Below are 18,614 nucleotides of genomic sequence, written 5' to 3' on the forward strand. Positions count from 1 at the left end.
CACAGGTAAGAAATAAGCACATGAAAGATGATTAGCATCATTAGCCATGACAAAAATGCAGACTAAAATAACAAGGAGACATCGTGGGGCATCTAACGGAGACAGGAGGATCCCTGAAGCTTGCTGCCAGCCAGTCTGGCCAAGTTAGCAAGCTCCAGGCTCAATGAGAGATTGCCTCAGAAACCTAAGGTAGAGTGGAAACAGCTTGGCTCAGCAGTTAGGAGTGTGTACTGACTGCTCTTGCAAAGGATTGGAGTTCGGTTTCCAGAACTCCACACCAGGCAGCTCACAAGCACCTGTTACTCCAGCTCCAGATGTTGCTAAGCCACTACTGCCAATAACACCTGCACTCCCCTGCACACACACACACACACACACACACACACACAGGATAATAAAGTTCAGACGCAATAAACACAAATGTTACTATAAGTCATGACCTGACATTTTTATAGATGAGGAAAACAGGGTGAGTGGTTTGTATCCTGCCTGAGTACAGAACTGATGGATTCAAGCTCAAGTCTGTCTAGCTCCAACTCACCAAAAACTGTTCTGACTGGTAACTTCGGTCCAACGCAAATGACGTAAGGGTTCAGTTCAGTAAGTAAAGAGGTAAATGTCACGTTTACTTCAACCTTCACTAAAGGTTTGGCTTTAGTGAAGCTAACTATTTGGCTAACATAATAGTAACAGTTTGCTTTCCACTAATGTAATAGTAATTCACAAGTTTTTGCTTTAGAAAGGGGTCTCAGGAACTCGGCATACAGTAAGACTTCTATATGCACAAGAGATTCCATTCTCAGATTCCTAAAATTGTTTTAAATAAGCACTTACAATGTTGCTCAGGTTGGCCTGGAACCTACAATGTAGACCAGGCTGGCCTTGAATTCAAGAGATCTGCCTACTCTGCCTCTTGAGTACGAGGATTAAAGGTGTGCACCACTGTGCAGTTTGGGTTTTTTTTTTTGTTTTTCTCGAGACAGGATTTCTCTGTGTAGTTTTGGTGCCTGTCCTAGATCTCGCTCTATAGACCAGGCTGGTATTGAACTCACAGAGATCCGCCTGGCTCTGCCTCCCAAGTGCTGGGATTAATGGTGTGCACCACCACCACCCAGCTGCAGTTTTTAACCTAATAATATAAAGAGGAATTCTAAGACTCTTGCTAGGAACTTCGAAGAACCCACACCCAGCTTGATAATGATGACTCTGGAATAAAAAAAAATATCCTAAACCAAGTTTCAGCAAAATAAGTTTATTTCCTAACACAGTAAACATATACATCCAATATGTGTGAACACCTTGCACATCTATGCACAAATGACTTCCATGTCACAAGGGCTTTGAGAGCTAACATGTAGTAAAAGCTGTCTTGGTTGAGATGTGAAGTGTCTGGATGGCTAACCTTCTGAACATATTGGACTGGCCACAGCAGAATCTGCTTCATTAGGTAAGTTATAGGAATTTAAAGCTTTGAAGTTACTACACTTTTGCATCTAACGCTTCCAGGTGAACAGGATGCAGCAGGATCGGCTTGGATTCTGGAGGCATCTCATCAGTTCTTCTGGTGATGGAACCATTTGTCCACTGTATCCAGAAAAGAGAAAAGCAAATGAGTCTCTGCTAAGAACCCAAATTATCAAGATATACCAAAGGGTAAGCTGGGGAATGTAGCTCAGCAGGAGAATGCTTGCCTACCAAGGAATACAACAGGGCTTTGCACGGCTCCTCTAGATGACCTCTAGAACATGCATGCAAAGCTACAGTCAGAAACTAGTACCTAGCACAGGGATGAGGTCTCATATAGTCTTGGCTAATCTGAAACTCATTATGGAGCCCAAGTTATCCACAAACTCTTGGGCACTAGGGACTAAAGGTGTACACCACCATGGTAGCTTCAATTTTTTTAAGTGGCAGACCCTTTTCTCACCAGAAGAAATTTAGATTCCTTTTTCTTTCCTTTGTTTTTTTCAGACAGGGCCTTTCTACATAACGCAGGCTGGCCTTCACCCTGTGGTCTTCCTGCCTCAGCTTCCAGAGCGCTGGGACTACAGGTATGCATTACCACACCCGTCACAGAGCTCTCTAAGATCTAAAGAGGGGACAGAGCTATTTTCTGGGAGAAGCAGGCAATGTCTGGATGAGAATGTAGAACACAGCCCATGCTAGGTCCCTCCCACAGTGTCTACATGGAATTGGAGGGGCCTGAGTGAGAGAAAGCACCTCCCCCTCCCCCCAAAAAAAAGAGAAGGGGAAAAAAGGAAAGGCGGCACACGGTGTCCCACCCTCACATACACACTGTGGACTTGAGCAGGGTTTGCCAAGTGAAATAAAGACAGGCACAAAAAGACCAACAGCTTGACTGAACTGTGGGCTCCTCAAGTGTGGAACTGCACAAGTGGAGAGTGGTGGCCGGGGTTGAGAGCAGGGAGGCCAGATGGGAAGGGGAGGCAGGAGCTGATCAAGGGCACAGAGTCCATGTCAAGTCCCAGCAGTGAGTTTTACCTAACGGAATGCTGACTGCACTAGTATAATGCACTGCCTATTAATATCTCCTTCCTGCGGCTGGGGAATGAGCACAGGCCTTCTAGCATGTGAAGCACACCCTCTGCATCAATCTACAGCCCAGGTCCCAGGATATTTTTCTCTCTTTCTTTTTTGATTTTTCGAGACAGGGTCTCTCTGTAGCTTTGGTGCCTTTTCTGGATCTCGCTCTGTAGACCAGGCTGGCCTCGAACTCACAGAGATCCACCTGCCTCTGCCTCCCGAGTGCTAGGATTAAAGGCGTGCACCAGCAGCAGCAGCAGCAGCAGCACCAGCAGCAGCAGCAGCAGCAGCAGCAGCAGCACCACCACCACCACCACCACCACCACCACCACCACCACCACCACCCGGCCCCAGAATATTTTTCAAAATGGCTACAACTGTAGATTTTAAATGTTTGCCCACAAATAAGTATGTGAGGTGATAGATTTGCTAGCTTGATTTAATCTTTCCATATTATAAATTCACAGGAAAACTTATTATACCCATAACCATATATAACTATTTTCCAAGGGAAATATATAGACAGACGTATAACTCTAATATAACTGTAGTGGACTCAGGTCTTACCATCTGTCGGTAGTGAGCAGGCAGATTCACATGGTGGTGGCAACTAAAATAAAACATTAAAATATTAAAATGTAGTCTAACCCTAGGAGGGAAAACTAAAAGCCTACTGGTAAAATTGGAAAACAACGGACAAGAGACTACCAATTTTTAGTCTCTAAAAATAACTCCCAGCAACAAGAGTGTGATATGCTAAGACAGGGTTCTCAACATATGGGTTGTGACCCCTTTGGGATCACATGTTAGATATTTATATTATGATTCATAACTGTAGCAAAATTACAATTATAAAGTAGCAACAGAATAATTTTATAGTTGGATTCACCAAAGCACGAGGGTTACAATATTAGGAAGGCTGAGAACCACTGTGCTAAGAGATCAACATATCCAAGTCTCTTTCAATTTTGAAAAAGATCTACTTAATTTTATGTGTATGGGTATTTTGCCTATTATGTATGCACACCGCATGCATTCCTGGCGGCCATGAGTCAGATCCCTGGAACTACAGCTATGGATAGTTGTAAACCACCATAAGGATGCTGGGAATTGAAACCTGGTCTTCTGCAAGTCTCCTGACACACATAAAAGAACGTTTTTTTAAAATAAAACCCAGCATGCATGCATCACGATTCCATTTTCCCTAACCCTGTTTTGTTTTGTTTTTATTTTTTTGAAACAGGTTTCATAGTATAGCTTAGGCCAGCACAGAACTCTGAGCAATCCTCCAGACTCAGCATCCTGAGCCACCATGCCCAGTTTTGTTTTTCCTGTTCATCTCATTTTGTCAGGGTTCACTGGTAAACAAAGAAGAATCTAAATGCCCTGGGCTCATCATCAAGTCCTTTTCCTTTGAAGTGCCCCATTGATGAGGCCGTGGGAAGTCAGAGGTCGTTTCCTCCTGCTTGTTGCTTTCGATGGCGTAAATGAAATTTTTTTCTTTAAAAAAATGACTAGCCGGGCATTGATGGTGCACGCCTTTAATCCCAGCACTCGGGAGGCAGAGCCAGACAGATCTCTGTGAGGCCAGCCTGGTCTACAGAGCGAGATCCAGGACAGGCACCAAAACTATACAGAGAAACTTGGTCTTGAAAAAACCAAAACAACAACAAAAAATAATAAAAATAAAATAAAAATTAAAAAATGATTATTTTTACTTTATATTTTGCCTGCATGAGCATCTGTGCACCATATGAGTGCCAGGGCCCAGGTTGGATCTCCTTGGAGCTGTAGTTACAGGTGGTTATAAGGCACTATTTGGGTGCTGGGAACAGAAACTGGGTCTTCTGCAAAAGCAGCAAATGGTATTAACCACTGAACCAACTTGTCCAGCCCCATAAATCAAAATTTTAAATGTTCAGTCTTTTGCTAAATCCAAACAAATCAGATTATTAAAAACAGCACACAGGTTGAGTGAGGTGGCACATACCCACCATTAATCCCAGCAAGCTCTGTGACTTCGAGGCCAGCTAGGACAACACAGGGAGAGTCTGACTCAAAAAAACAAATAAGAAACAAAAAAATTCCATAAAAGCAAGATGCCGCTCTCCTGGACTGTGTACTTCTTGTGAGAAAATTCTCTACTATACATCATCATTCCTACAATGATTCCTGTGCTTACTCTCTCGGTCTCGGCTATGAACAAATCAACTAACTTCCTGTTTGGTCTCTTCTGGAAGTTGTTTGACAGGTGAGGGGCTCTTAGGCTACCAAGTACATTCAGTAATCACTTTGGTTTTTACAAGTTACCAACTTTGCGTCTGTACAACCAGGGTTGACCAGGACCACTCTCAAATGTTTATCTGTCTGTGTTTGGAGTTCTGACCTCACCATGTCACACAGTAATATGCACACAAAAAAACATTCAAATACTTGTTGCAACAAGTATTTTTTCCCCAAGGAGCACCCTTATCTCGCAGCCACCCAGTCATCTTTCAAAAGCAGATGTTACATACAGCATCCACGATGGCTTTGGCAGCATCAGGATCACACTTGAAGGGGCTCTCCGACACTGTGGTATTCATGCTATTGAATGAAATGAACACAGTCAGAAGATAAAAGAACAATACAGTCTCCTCATACATTTAAAAAAAACTAAGTTGATGACGGCAGAGCAGATGGCTTTGGGAGGTGGGCACAAGGACTCATAATGTAGCCCAGGCTAGCCTGGAACTCAGACAACACTGGGATTAAAGGCGGATATCATCATGCCTGGACCAGATAGCATTAAATCTGGTTTGATTGAAAGCTTTCTCGACTATCTTAACCATTCTAATCATTTATTTGGGCAAGGTACAGATGTTCTTGCAGTTGATTTATTTCACATCTCTTAATAACTTAGACGTAAGAATCTGAGATTAAATCATCTATAGTACTCACTAAAATAGCTGAGAAATGCAAATTAAAATCTGAAATACATCTTTCCTAATTCTGGGGAAAAAAATGAAGCTTAAAAAAAAAATAAAAATAAAAAAACCCAACCTGCTCCCATCAGTGTTGGTGAAACATATAAAATACAGATACTCCTGATAGAAGAAAAAAAAAAAATACATGCCTTAAATCCCAGCACTTGGGAGGCAGACAGGCGGATCTCTGAGTTCAAGGCCAGCCTGGTCCACAGAGCGAGTTCCAGAACAGTCAAGGCTACACAGAGAAACCCTGTCTTGGGGGGGAGGCTTATCCACAAAATGGATTAGACAGTTACAGAATCTTATACAATACAATGGGCAAATGCTTAGGATGTAGTTTTAAAATTAAAAAGCATAAAACAAATTGTGCATAATATAATCCTAATTGTTTAAAAAATATTTTGCACACACATAAAGGACTGACAAAGACAAAACAAAACCCTAGAAAGAGGTGCTTTTAGGAAAGATTTTAATTTTACTTATTTACTTGTTTTTATGCAGCTGGGATCTTGCATGTGTTAGGAAAGCATTTAAAGTTTTATTTGATTATTTACTCCGAGACAGGAGTCTCTTGTAGCATATGATGGCCTCAGAATGGCTGTAAAGCTAAGGATGACCTTGGACTTGAAATACTTCTGATTACTGCAACTACAAGCATGAGCTAGCACATCTGGCTTACGCAACGCTGGAGTGGAATCCAGGGCTTTGTGCATGCCAGGCCAGCACTGTACCAACTAAGCTACATCTCAGCCTCAGGGCTAAATCTTAAATTATGATTAAGATTGGCTATCTTCAGCAGGGCAGTAGTGGTGCTCGCCTTTAAACCCAGGGCTTAGGAGGAAGAGGCAGGATCTGAGGCAAGATCTCTGAGTTTGAGGCCAGCCTGGTCTACAGACCGAGTTCTAGGACAGCCAGGGCTACATAGAGAAACCCTTTCTTAAAAAGCTGTGGGAGCCCGTTCTCGGGTTCCTCGTGGCTTTACCCAGCAGGTCCTCATAGAGGATGATTAGACCACGGGCCTGAGTGCAGGTGTCTGAGATGGTCTGCACTTGGCTGTGCTGGGGGAGGAGGTCTTTTGCTCCACCCCTTGGCGTCTCTATAAAAACCCTGGGGCAGAGGCAGTCGGGGCCCGTTGGAATAGGTTCCAGGCCCTCTCGAGGCTATCCTTTATTTTCTATCTGTTTCTCTCCGCGATATTCTCCGCAATAAATCCTTCTATCTAATATTTCCTGCTGCTCGCACTCAAGAAAACTCTGGGGAACTGTGGGGGTGGTTGGGTAAACGCCCCACAGAATGGCGCCATGAACAGGGACTAAAGAAAAAAGAAAAAAAGGGACTAAAAGAAAAAAAAAGGGGACTAAAGAAAAAGGGGGGTCTAAAAAAAAAGGGGGGGAACTAAAGACAAATGAACAGGGACTAAAGACAAAGTAATAGGGACTAAAGATAAAGGAAAATAATAGTTTTATTACAGAGTTTTTGGCGAAAGTGCTGAGTTCAGCCCTGCCAGTGGATGAGGCATGCCGGTGTTATGGAAAATATATATTTTTTATATATATTTTTGAGAGGCAGGGGTTTTATCCTCGAGAGAAAAGGAAAGCGGACTGGAAGGATGTCCGATGCTGCAGCGAAATTCTCTTCTGTCAAAATTTTCTATCTTCTATCCCTTTCTCAATTTCTATCTGTGAAAAATAAGTATAAGGCATAGGGTAGTAATATAGTTTAGGAAAAACTTAGAAGTGTAAGATTGTGTAGAAAAAAATAAGGCAACTAGACAGGAAAAACTCTACAATTTTCTAACTTTGGGGGATATAAACGTAAACTGGGAAAAAACTTTCTTTGGGCTTTTTGGGTAGTAAAAAAGCTCTTCTTTGAGCTTATGGGGAAGAAAAAGTTTCCTATGGAAGCTTCTGTCCTGGGGACAGCTGAAATGCTAAGTCCAAGCGGCAGGAGAAAGTGATTTCTCCGAGGCAAAAACGGGGATGTAAAAAGCCAAAAAGTTTAAAGTTGGGAAGTTTTGGGAAAAGTTGCTCTTTCTCTTGGGGGGAAGAAACCTTTCTCTTAAAGCTTTTCTTGGAAAATTTGGGGGAAAAAACTCTAAAAAGCCTTCATCTTTCTCAAAAGCTCTCAAACTTAAAAACTAAAGCCTTTAACTTTCTCTCAGAAGGACAAAAATTAGAATCACCTGAAGATATTAGTATGGGGACCACCTGTGATTAGCTCTAAGGGAAAAACAACAAACCTCTTAAGACAGCAAAACCTCTAAGTTCTGTTTTTTCAAGCCTTAAAAATTGTCCCTGCAATGCAGGAGGCAGGGACAAGTTCCTAAAAACCTCTTCTAAGCTCTGTCTCTTCAAGCCAGTAAAAGACAGTGGGTCAGAGTACCCTGAGGGAAACGCTTGGGAGAGTGTGGGTAAAGAGCTACAGAGAGCCCAAAAGGGCAGGAAAGTTTACCTGAGAAAAGCGCAAAAGCCAAGCTTTTCAGTTACAACCGAGCTGAGGCATCAAGGGTTTTGAGTGAGCGTTTCAGAATGAAACGGTGCTCCTAATCTTCCTAACGCAAAGATCCCCTGAAGCATTGTATCCTAGCTTCTGACCAAAAACCCAGAGGCGACTGGTCAGCGTCTCTGAGTTGGAATGCATTTCTGGGATATTAGGGTTCCTGCAGTGGTAAACAGAGCTGAGGCAGGAAGGTGCAGGACCCGGGGGAAGATTGCTAATGAACAACCAAAGCTAAAGCCAGTGGGAACGGCACAGTTGTCCACTTTCCTACAAGTCCCGGGTTGATAGGTCCACAGCTGCAAAAAGAAATGAGAAAAAGCTTTCCTATCAGAGTAAGGACCTTTCTGAGAAAACAGTAAAGCTGAACTGTGTCTGAAGCAGTCGTGCTGCTGAGTCAGAACGCTGTCTGGGGAAAAAGCCCAGCCAGGGCAGAACAGAACTATCCAGGAGTAAAGCTTTCTTTTCTGTCAGAGAAAACACCTCTTTGAGAAAAGCTTTGTTTCAACTGACTCCGGTGAGATGAGGGAGTGTAGCCCTGAGGGGTGATTGCCTCTGGCATAAGCTCTGTCCTTGAGCACCCAGACAAACAAATGCAACCCACTGGGGGACTGGGCCAGGTGAAGGCCTGATGAGGCAAAAAACCTGTCCTAATGGGAGTTTAGAAATGGCAAAAACCTCCCTTGTTAGATTTTCAGTCTGTACACAAACCACACAGACCCGGAAAACGGACAAAAAGCCCCTACCTTCAGTAGCAGGGAAAGCCGCCACTGTAGTGTCGGAAACTGTTTCTGGGGTAGAGGGGATAAACTGAGACCAAACTGGGAACTGTCTGGGAGAAAGACTCTAAAGAAACAGAAGGGACCAATTCCTCCCCAGAAAAATATGACCTGAAAAAGCTGCTAGAATTTGAGGCAGATTTGGGGGGGAGAAAAAAAGCCCCTACTTCTAAGGGCAGCTAGCAGAGGTACAGAGCTGCAGATAGATACCTGAAACTCTGCATCTGGGGGGAAAGGAACAAGCAAAATGAGATAGATCAGTGGGAGAAAATCTCTCTGAAAGAGCTATGAAAAAACTCTGTTGTGAATGTTTTTCACTGACTGGCTAAGACAAACACAAGCCCCTAGGAAAGTTGCTATCAGAAATGCCAGCCTCAATGCTAATGAGGCAGGTGCAGTTCTGATTTGGGGGCCAGTGTCAAATGAAGGAGAGACACCTGTTGAAGTCAGCTGAGGAGAGAATAGAAATCTCCCAACGTGCCATAACTGAAAATGTAAAATGCCTGTTCAAATCTCCCGTTGCAAAAGCAAAAAACTTTGTTCAAACCTCCCGGGCAAGAATTTGTAAGCAAGTCTGGTAAAAAAAAAAAAAAAAAAAAAGAACTTAAAAGTTGACTCTCAGACCCAAAAAGAACTATGGGAAATGACTGATATAAGGGAAATGATAAAAAGGACTGATTTAAGGGACTGATACTATTATGGACTGATATAAGGGAAATGCATTCTGGGAAAGGTAGTTTTTCCACTAAAGATGGCGACATTGCCCTGAAACACGTTTGTCAGCTCAAAAATACGTTCATGGTAAACTGAAAATACAGCTTTTAAAAGAATAAGGAGGAAAGTCGTCTAAGAGTTTAAGTGTCAGTTCCAATGAAAAATTGAAAGGATATGGAACTAGGTGCTTCGCGGTTTGGGGCTCCGTTGGTAAAAATGCCTTATTTACCCTAATAGCTGTGCAAAGTTTTTACGGTAGTTGGATGACAAAAAGCTACCTTTAAGAGCAAACAAGCCACTTTAAAATCCTTAAAACAAGGGAAAGCAGTTTATACACTGAACGTTGTCTTAGATATGAAGAAACTTATGTGACATTAAAAAAGTTCTTTGCCTTTTGAACAAACTGCCTGCAATGAGTAATTCAATTGCAAATCTAATTAAGGGGATAAGAAACAGGCATTCAAAAAGAAATGACTGCTTTATAGATGGAAAACAAACTTCAGAAAATCTGTCTTAAAAAAAAAAAAGCTTCACCTGAAAGTTCCTTATAAGAAATCAATGCTAAATCACAGCTGCTAATAACATCAGTAGTTAAAGCTAATAAAATGAAAATGCTAAATCCTGAAAATGCTTTTTCTCAAAGTAAGCTAATGAAGGATATGTTTCATGAAAGAACATCTATGTTCTTGACTCCTTTGAATAGTAACAGTTTTGGTGAAAATATTGGAACTAACAACAATCATGTCAAAATGTTTCAATAAATTCAAGATGCTATTCACAAAAGAAAGCTGCCATGCTTTGTGGGCCATATTAGAGCTCACTCCAATCTTCCTGGTCCTTTAGCTGAGGGTAATGAGAAATGGAAATATCCCTGCTCGGGATTATGGAAGGGTCCCGGGTCCCGATCCTGTGTTAATATGGGGTCGAGGACATGTTTGTGTTTTTTCACAAGAGGAGAATGAAGCTCGGTGGTTACTGGAGCGTCTGGTAAGGAGCGTGGAACTAAGGAAAGTCAGCTCCAATGACGTTCCTACAAAGGAACCAGAATGAAAGTGGCTCGATTAGTGTTTCTGAGGTTTTGTCACTGGTTAATGCTAACAGTGAGGAAACAGAGTTCGGAGCTGTGCCGCTTTTGGCTTTACTAGCTCCTTTAGAAAAATACTTTGTATCACCTAATAGCTGTGCGGTATTTGGCAAAGACCATACAGCAGCTAAATATGGTAATTTCACCATCAGCGTGAAGGGAAGTTTTTCGGTAGAACAAACCAAGAGTACTGCTGTAATAGAAACATTTGTCTGAATTGAAGCACTTAGGGGAACTATTATGAATTTGGGTGAAGGGACAGCCTCTAGTTAAACACTGTCTACCGCTGACAGTGCATCTCTGCTGGGTCCGGAACGGCTGAGAAAACTGGCAACTTTGGAGTGTGGCATCATCCTGGGAAGGTTACAGTCCCCTAGCAACAACTATCACAATTCTATAACAACATTCACTAAATCCCAGTGCTTTATAACAAAGCTGACTATAAACTCTAAACTTTGGAAATGATGTATGTACTTCCTGTCTAGTTAAGAGAATCTGTCTAATAGAGATAGTACTAATAATTAAGAGTAAGAAATAGAAAAAGATGAAAATAAGATATGTGAGTTTGTAAAAATTCTCTTGTTAGATCTGTGTTAAGAAATCTTTAGGTGTTTGCTAAGTTAAATATATGCTAATGATAGCCTTATAAAAGTTTGTAAAATAGATCTATAGAGTTCCTTTAAGAATATAAGCTTACAAGAAGAATCTAAGGTAGTCCTAAGACATGTAGTAATAAGCTTGTAATAAGTAAAGATGCTAGTTGTAAATGTAAGTTTAAATAAAAACATAAGAAATACATAAGAAGTAGTAAGAAATATATTTGCTAAAGTAGTTCTATAGTTCTCTTAAAGAGTATAAATAAGTAGATGTTAATGTTATACGTGAATTTGTAAGAAAGTGTAAATGTTAAACATGAATCTATTCCTAATGTATATGGTGAAAGAACCCGAGACACAGAAGGTTAGTGTCCCAGCAGACTGCAAAGTAGGCAGTCTGAATGGTTTCAAAAGCTCCAGAAGCCGCTAAGAAGTTAAGAATGGCGGACTCGAGAACCAGCACAACAAGGCATCTGCAGCTGAGATCCGTGGAAAATCGATGCAACACAGAAAAACCTGAGCTAACATCAAAAACGGTGCGGTTTAGAATACTACTGTACCTAAAAAGGTCTCTGGCTTGAGAATAAGTTCAGAGACGCTTGTTTGAACTAAAATTTTTAACAGCAAAAAGTTTTGGTTGAAAAATGTCTCTTCATATTTGGAAGTGAAAGCCTGATACCAGAATTTATTTCTTGTTTGAACTTTTTGAACTTAAAATGAGATAAAACTACAGAAAGATTTTGGTTATGGATTTCTTCATATTTGGAAGGCTAGTACCAGAATTTATCATTTGAATTTTGGGACTTAAGAAATGAAATGAATAGAGATTTCATTGCAATGGGACAATTAAGTTTACTTATAGTAATGACCTAGGAACTGTTTTCTGGAATTGGGTTAAAAATGGAACTGTTTAAATGAAGAAATTTATTTCTACCTAGAATCAAGATGCAGTTTTGTGTATATATGCTTTATTAACTGGTGATTCATGAATTGTTTTGTGGAACTGTTTATGTAAAATGGAATTACTTATGCAACTGGTTTGTATTACAAACGGAACTGTTTAAACAGAAGTTTGGGTTTTCTAACTAGGCTTGAGATTTTGCTTAAATTATAAAGAAAAGGGAGAGAGTTAATATTCCTTAGTCTAATTTCAAAAGTTGTTTGAGTGGATTAATGTCATGTTTTTGTTAGTAAGAAATGCAAATGGGGTATATTAAAGAGACTACTTTTAAAGTGTAAAGAGTTTTATTAAGAAACTGCTTTTGGATGTTTTGCTAAGTTTTCAAAGTGTTAACGGTTAGATTGAGAAGATTGCTTTTCAATATGGGTTTGTAGGAATTATATATGTTTGGGTTCCTCTAACTAGGTTTGAGATTTTGTTTAAAAAAAAATTATAAAGAAAAGGAGGAGTTATGAGATTGAATTATGTTTGCAGAAACCTATTGATATTAATGCACCCTGGTTTTGTGGAGTTAAGGAAATATTTAAGTTTAATGTGAATACATCGAAGTTTTTCCTATGTTCTGTTAGCAAGAAAATTCAAATAGTTGAGTTAAAGTTGTAAGGCGGAGAAAATTGTTAACTATATTTAGCACCATATATGCTAATTCAAATGGTTATGTTAAGAGTTTGCTTTGTGTTATAAGATTGAGAGAATTGTGACTATGTATAGCAATATTTATGTTAACCTGTTAATGGTAATGATGAAGCTAAGGGATTCTTTAAGTTTGTAGTTGCCTTAAGAGTTTTTGGCTTAGAAAGGGCTTGAGGCAGCTAAGGCTGCTGTAGTCACCTTGAACCTAATTCAAAAGAGAAATGCCATCTATATCATCCTCTACTCCCATACTGGGAGGTGTAACAGCTATGGAGATTGCTGTAAGCCATTATTAGTTATTTTTTATATATATTAAGAAAGGGGGACCTGTGGGAGCCCGTTCTCGGGTTCCTCGTGGCTTTACCCAGCAGGTCCTCATAGAGGATGATTAGACCACGGGCCTGAGTGCAGGTGTCTGAGATGGTCTGCACTTGGCTGTGCTGGGGGAGGAGGTCTTTTGCTCCACCCCTTGGCGTCTCTATAAAAACCCTGGGGCAGAGGCAGTCGGGGCCCGTTGGAATAGGTTCCAGGCCCTCTCGAGGCTATCCTTTATTTTCTATCTGTTTCTCTCCGCGATATTCTCCGCAATAAATCCTTCTATCTAATATTTCCTGCTGCTCGCACTCAAGAAAACTCTGGGGAACTGTGGGGGTGGTTGGGTAAACGCCCCACAAAAAGCCAAAAAAAAAAAAGAGAGAGAAAAGAAAGAGCCTGTACCTGATGAGCTATCTAGAGTGCCATATTTTGTTTTGTTTTGTTTATTTTTATTTATTTATTTATTTTCTTTCAGTATTGGGACCTGAACCCAGTAGTTAAGATAAGGCATCAACACTTATTCTGGAGTGACTGTGGTTAAGCTCAACCTCCTCGATCTGTTTCATGCTTGGCAAGTATTAATTGCTCAATTAACATGAACTATTATTATGAGTGGGGAGTAAATTCAGGGAGCATGGTAGACTGTGGTGTAGCAAAAATTGCTTCTTGGTGACAGTACAAGTCAATAAATATTGATCCCCAAAGGGCTCGGATACTCATCAGATTACAGGTCCCCAGAGAGCTGAGTGAAACATGACTAGACTGAAGCCAATCCTGCTTCCTAGGAAATGAAGCCACAGCCACTGATATATGGTCTCTGCTGTCCGAACAACTGTAAAACCGTGCAGAGGACACTAGCCACCCCACCTTTCAAACACATGGGCACCGTCGTTATCCTAAGACAGCTTTTGCTTCTCTGGAATTGATTTCAAAAGATCTGCAGGAAGCAGTGTTGGTGGTGCTCCAGGCTACCACACTATATCATCCCTGATCACACCTGTCCATATTCTTATCAGAGAATACCAAAACAGGCACTCATCTTTATCTGTTACATTCCATATACCCTACGCGCACAAGCTCTGACCCGACTATCACACTTACGAATCTAGTTTGTATTTGTTTAGAGAGGATTTTTAAAAACAGATTTATTTTCATTATTTTTAATTACGTGCAAGTATGTTCGTTAGCATGTAGGTATATGCATGTGAGTGCAGGTGCCTGAGGAGGCCAGAGGTGCGGGGTCCCCTGGAACTGGACTTAAGACAAGCTGTGAGCCACCTGAGGTCTTGGGAACCAAACTTGAAGAACATCAAGGGCTCTGAACCACTAATCCCTCCCTCCAACCCACTTAGGAAGCATCTTATGGAAAGTTTTAAGTTGTTGTAATAACTTGAGTAGAAACTAGCAAAGTTAATTTTTATTTTTATATTATTTATCGAGACGGTATCAGTATGTAGCTTGGTTGGCTGGAACTTGCTATATACACCAACTTCTTTAAACTCACAGGATCTACCTGCCTCTGCCTCTGAGTGCTGGGAATAAAAGCATGTAATGTACTAACACACCCAGCACTTTGTAATTTTTACATTTATTAGTGTGTGTGTGTGTGTGTGTGTGTGTGTGTGTGTGTGTGTAATGTGTGCACATGCAGAAATGCAGATGCTACGGCACACATATGGAGGTCAGAGGAAACTGTGGAGCTCTCAGCCTGGAGTCTGGTCATCAGGCTTGTGCAGCACTTGACCCCACTGAACTGTCTAACTAGACCTAGTTCTTTTTCTAAGTAAATGTAACAGTAGAATCTTGCTACGGCAGGCAAGTATGGGAATAATTTAGTATACCTGGGAATCTACTAGGTTTGGGCTATGAACACCACCCCCAGCTAATAATGTTTTGGCAACCTAGCTACTTTATGTTCAAGCACTGTCTATACCCCTCTCTGAACAAGGCACCTAAGTATAGTCTAATTTTCTCTGCCCCTAACAAGCATTAAACAGAGGCTGTCTGCAGTCAAGTATATTCCCAGTGTAGCCTGTATTAAGAATGGAAAAGAAATTTGGCCAGAACTAGTTTTGGGTACATGGCAGGAAGGCAAAACTGTGTCCTCTAATAACCTTTTAGGGATCCTCCCCTATCTAGCATCTTATGACTATGTATATGATTATTGGAAGGGACATGTCCAATAGGAAAAGTAAATATGTGACCTAATCTATCAGGATGTGTATCCCTTTCTAATCAGTATCATAGCTCCACTTGGAACTGACTTACTTTGCTATTGCTGTAAATCTGTGTGCGTCATTATTTCAGTCCTTCGAATAAGAGGCCAAGATTCTGGAAACACCTATCTAGATCGTGACCACTGGTAACATTACAATCTCTAAAATATTTGATGTAAACTGGCCTACTGTGTGTTAAAGACACAGAAAGAGTTAAAACTTACCAACTGATTCCCTTCCCGTCTGTTTTCTTAGTCACTAATGCTTTCCAATAATCATGAGTGCTTTTAATGATGTCAACCGCAAAATCCTGTAATTTGAAGACTGGCATTAGGATGGTAAAAAGGGAGGTATTTTCCCATCACTTACAATTTCTCAAAACTTGATCCTACCTCTTTTGAGTTGGGAAGTGACTTAACAGAAGAGTTTTGTTAAAAAAGAAGAGAACACTTCCATAAGCAAAAGGCCAAGACTATCTTGCATCTTCAGAATTGTCTAATATGAGAATTTTTGGGGTGGTACTAGGGATTGAGTCCAGGGTCTTTTTTTTTTTTTTTTTTAAAAGATTTATTTATTTATTATGTATACAGAAGAAGGTGCCAGATCTCATTACAGATGGTTGTGAGCCACCATGTGGGTGCTGGGAATTGAACTCAGGACCTCTGGAAGAGCAGTCGGTGCTCTTAACCTCTGAGCCATCTCTCCAGCCCCGAGTCCAGGGCCTTAAGCATACTAGGCAAGCACTCTACCACAGACATACATCCCTGGCCCCCTTCTTTCATGAATCTTTAGATGGGAACAGCATACTTTAAATGTAAGTCTCAATATAAATGGTCTAAAGCTACAGTTTTGAAAGATACATACCTTGTCTTTAAATTCTGCATTGAATGCAAACTCATTTTCTGGTTTTCCATCAGGAACCTTATACCTTCTAAACCAGTCAACAGTAGCTTCTAAGTAGCCAGGTTTCAGCCGTTCGACATCAGAAATATCTAAGGAGAGAGAAGAAACACATCACACGATGTATAAGTAATTATTTAGGCATTCAACAAAAATACCAAGTTGAGAGAGACATGGGAAGGTTATGAAGAAGCCCAAGATAATATCAGAGGTGAGAAAAGAAAATCCTCCAGTATCTTTGAATAGCTTTGACATTAAGAACTGAAGAGTGGGGAATCAATCCTGGCTAACTGCTATTGGATCCAAAAGAAATGAGTAGGGCTATATAATCAAACCAGTCTGGCAGGGAGTAAAATTTCTATAAAGGAGATATGAGATAATAAAAAAAAGGGGAAGTTAAGGTTGTATGTCAGAGGCTCACACTCCAATTATACACCAAAAGACAAAGACAAGAAAAGTAGACTCAACTGATACTAATAGATTACTATATTTTAATTAATTACAGCCAGGGCTACACAGAGAAACCCTATCTTGAAAAACCAAAATAGATAAATAAGCCAGAAGTGGTGGCACACACCTTTAATTCCAGCACTCAGGAGGCAGAGGCAGGTGGATTTCTCAGTACAAAGTCAGCCTGATCTACAGAGCAAGTTCCAGGATAGACAGGGTTACACAGAGAAATTCTGCCTTGAAAAATAACAACAACAAAAACAATAATAAACAACTAGTTGACTTATTTTGCAGCACTGGGATCAAATAATAGTAATAATAATAATAATAATAATAATAATAACAACAACAATAATAGTTCCTGCTCCATGCAAGTAAGAGAAGCACTAAGAAGTCAAGGAAAACATGGTGGCATGTAGCTGTAACTCCAGCATTCAAGCCTGCTGAAGTAGTTGGATGTGGAATTCAAAGCTAGCCCAGGCTATAGTAAGACTATCCCCCAACACAAAGAAAATGAAACAATACAAAAAAAATATGTCTTTAAAGCTGGGCATAATAGCATCCACCTGTAATCATATCACTGCAGAGGTTGGAGGCAGAATCCAAAATTCAAAGCTTTACTGGACTACAAGAGACTCTATCTATTGCAGAGTTCCAGGAAAGGTGCAAAGCTACACAGAGAAACCTTGTCTTGAAAAATAAAAAAAAATAAAAAAAAATTTTAAAAAAGGAAAAAAAAGAAAGAAAAGCTTTGGTCTAATTCATCCAATTTTTGACCTACCTAAAGAACAACCACCAGCCATGCATGGTGATATACACTTTTAATCCTGGCACTCAGGAGGCAGAGACAGGTGGATCTCAGTAAGTTCAAGATCAACCTGGTCCACATCTCAAGTTCCAGGCCAGCCAGAGCTCCACAGTGAGACCCTGTTTCAACAACAAACCAACCAACAAAGGGATGGAAAGCTTGTGAACTGTGAAGTCACACTCATGGACTAGGATGTAGCTGAGCTGGTAGAGTGCTGGCCTACATCCATGAAGCCCTGGGTTCCATCCTTAGACGGCATGGACCGGATGTAGAGGAACACACCTGTTATCTCAGCATTCAGAAAGTGAAGGCTTAAAGATCCACCCTCTGTAGAACAGTTCGCAAAACTTAGGAAAAACATATTATTTGGTTTTTTTTTAATTAGATTTATTCATTTTATGTGACTATTGTGCTGGCATGTATGTGCACCACACAGGCATGTTTGGTGCCTGTGACATCAGATTCCCTGGAACTGGAGTTACAGATGATTTCGAGCCACAGTGTAGGTGCTGGGAACCTAACCTAGGTCCTCTGTGAGAGCAACAAGTGCTCCTTAACTGCTGAGCCATCTCTCCAGCACCCATATTACTTAACCTTGTAGATTTGTTACCGAAGACAGCACTCAGGATCAGCAAAAGGAAGGGACGCATGGGGACAAGCAGACAGACACCGCCTTAGGGCGACACGCAGTGAAAACAGCACATACCTTCGCCATGGCACTGACTACCTGGGGAGTTTTCAGGAGCCTACAGCTCTATTGCTGGGAACCAAAGTCTGAGTAAACCAAGTACTGAAACAGTGAGCAGCTCAGCTTTACAATCTGTGGCCAGAGCACGCCACCAAGTACATGTGAACACAGACCCTGACCAACACCATCAGAGCTGCACCCCAGATGGTTAACAAATGGGCTAAATATACTCACTGGACCAAGTTCAAACACAGACCCTCTAACAGACAGTTAAACTTGTTATCATTGCACTTCAAGGACTATTCTCCCAGACACACCAAAACACAAAGTGTATCATTCAAGGGTCCATGTTCATGAAGACCTTCCCCATGGATGATCGAGGCAGTATTTCTCTGATGTATACTACACTCTTAGCACTCACAACCTACAATGAGAGGGACCTCTCTCTGCCCTCGAGAGTA

At 40.9% G+C, this 18,614-nt stretch overlaps 1 protein-coding gene across 1 annotated transcript in view; it reads right to left on the reverse strand.

Moving 5' to 3' along the window:
- Positions 1-1,236: 1,236 nt before the first annotated feature.
- Positions 1,237-18,614, reverse strand: part of Ppa1 (inorganic pyrophosphatase 1) — a 36,636-nt gene continuing 19,258 nt past the window's right edge. The window contains exons 7-11 of the mRNA XM_059282188.1: positions 16,172-16,299; positions 15,532-15,617; positions 5,061-5,130; positions 3,112-3,154; positions 1,237-1,584 (exon numbers count right to left, since the gene is read on the reverse strand). Coding sequence (XP_059138171.1) covers positions 1,553-1,584; positions 3,112-3,154; positions 5,061-5,130; positions 15,532-15,617; positions 16,172-16,299 — 359 coding nt within the window. The 3' untranslated portion in view covers positions 1,237-1,552. The remainder of the gene's footprint in view (positions 1,585-3,111; positions 3,155-5,060; positions 5,131-15,531; positions 15,618-16,171; positions 16,300-18,614) is intronic.

The sequence above is a fragment of the Peromyscus eremicus genome, chromosome 16_21 (genome assembly GCF_949786415.1).
Source record: "Peromyscus eremicus chromosome 16_21, PerEre_H2_v1, whole genome shotgun sequence".
Classification (NCBI taxonomy): domain Eukaryota; kingdom Metazoa; phylum Chordata; class Mammalia; order Rodentia; family Cricetidae; genus Peromyscus; species Peromyscus eremicus.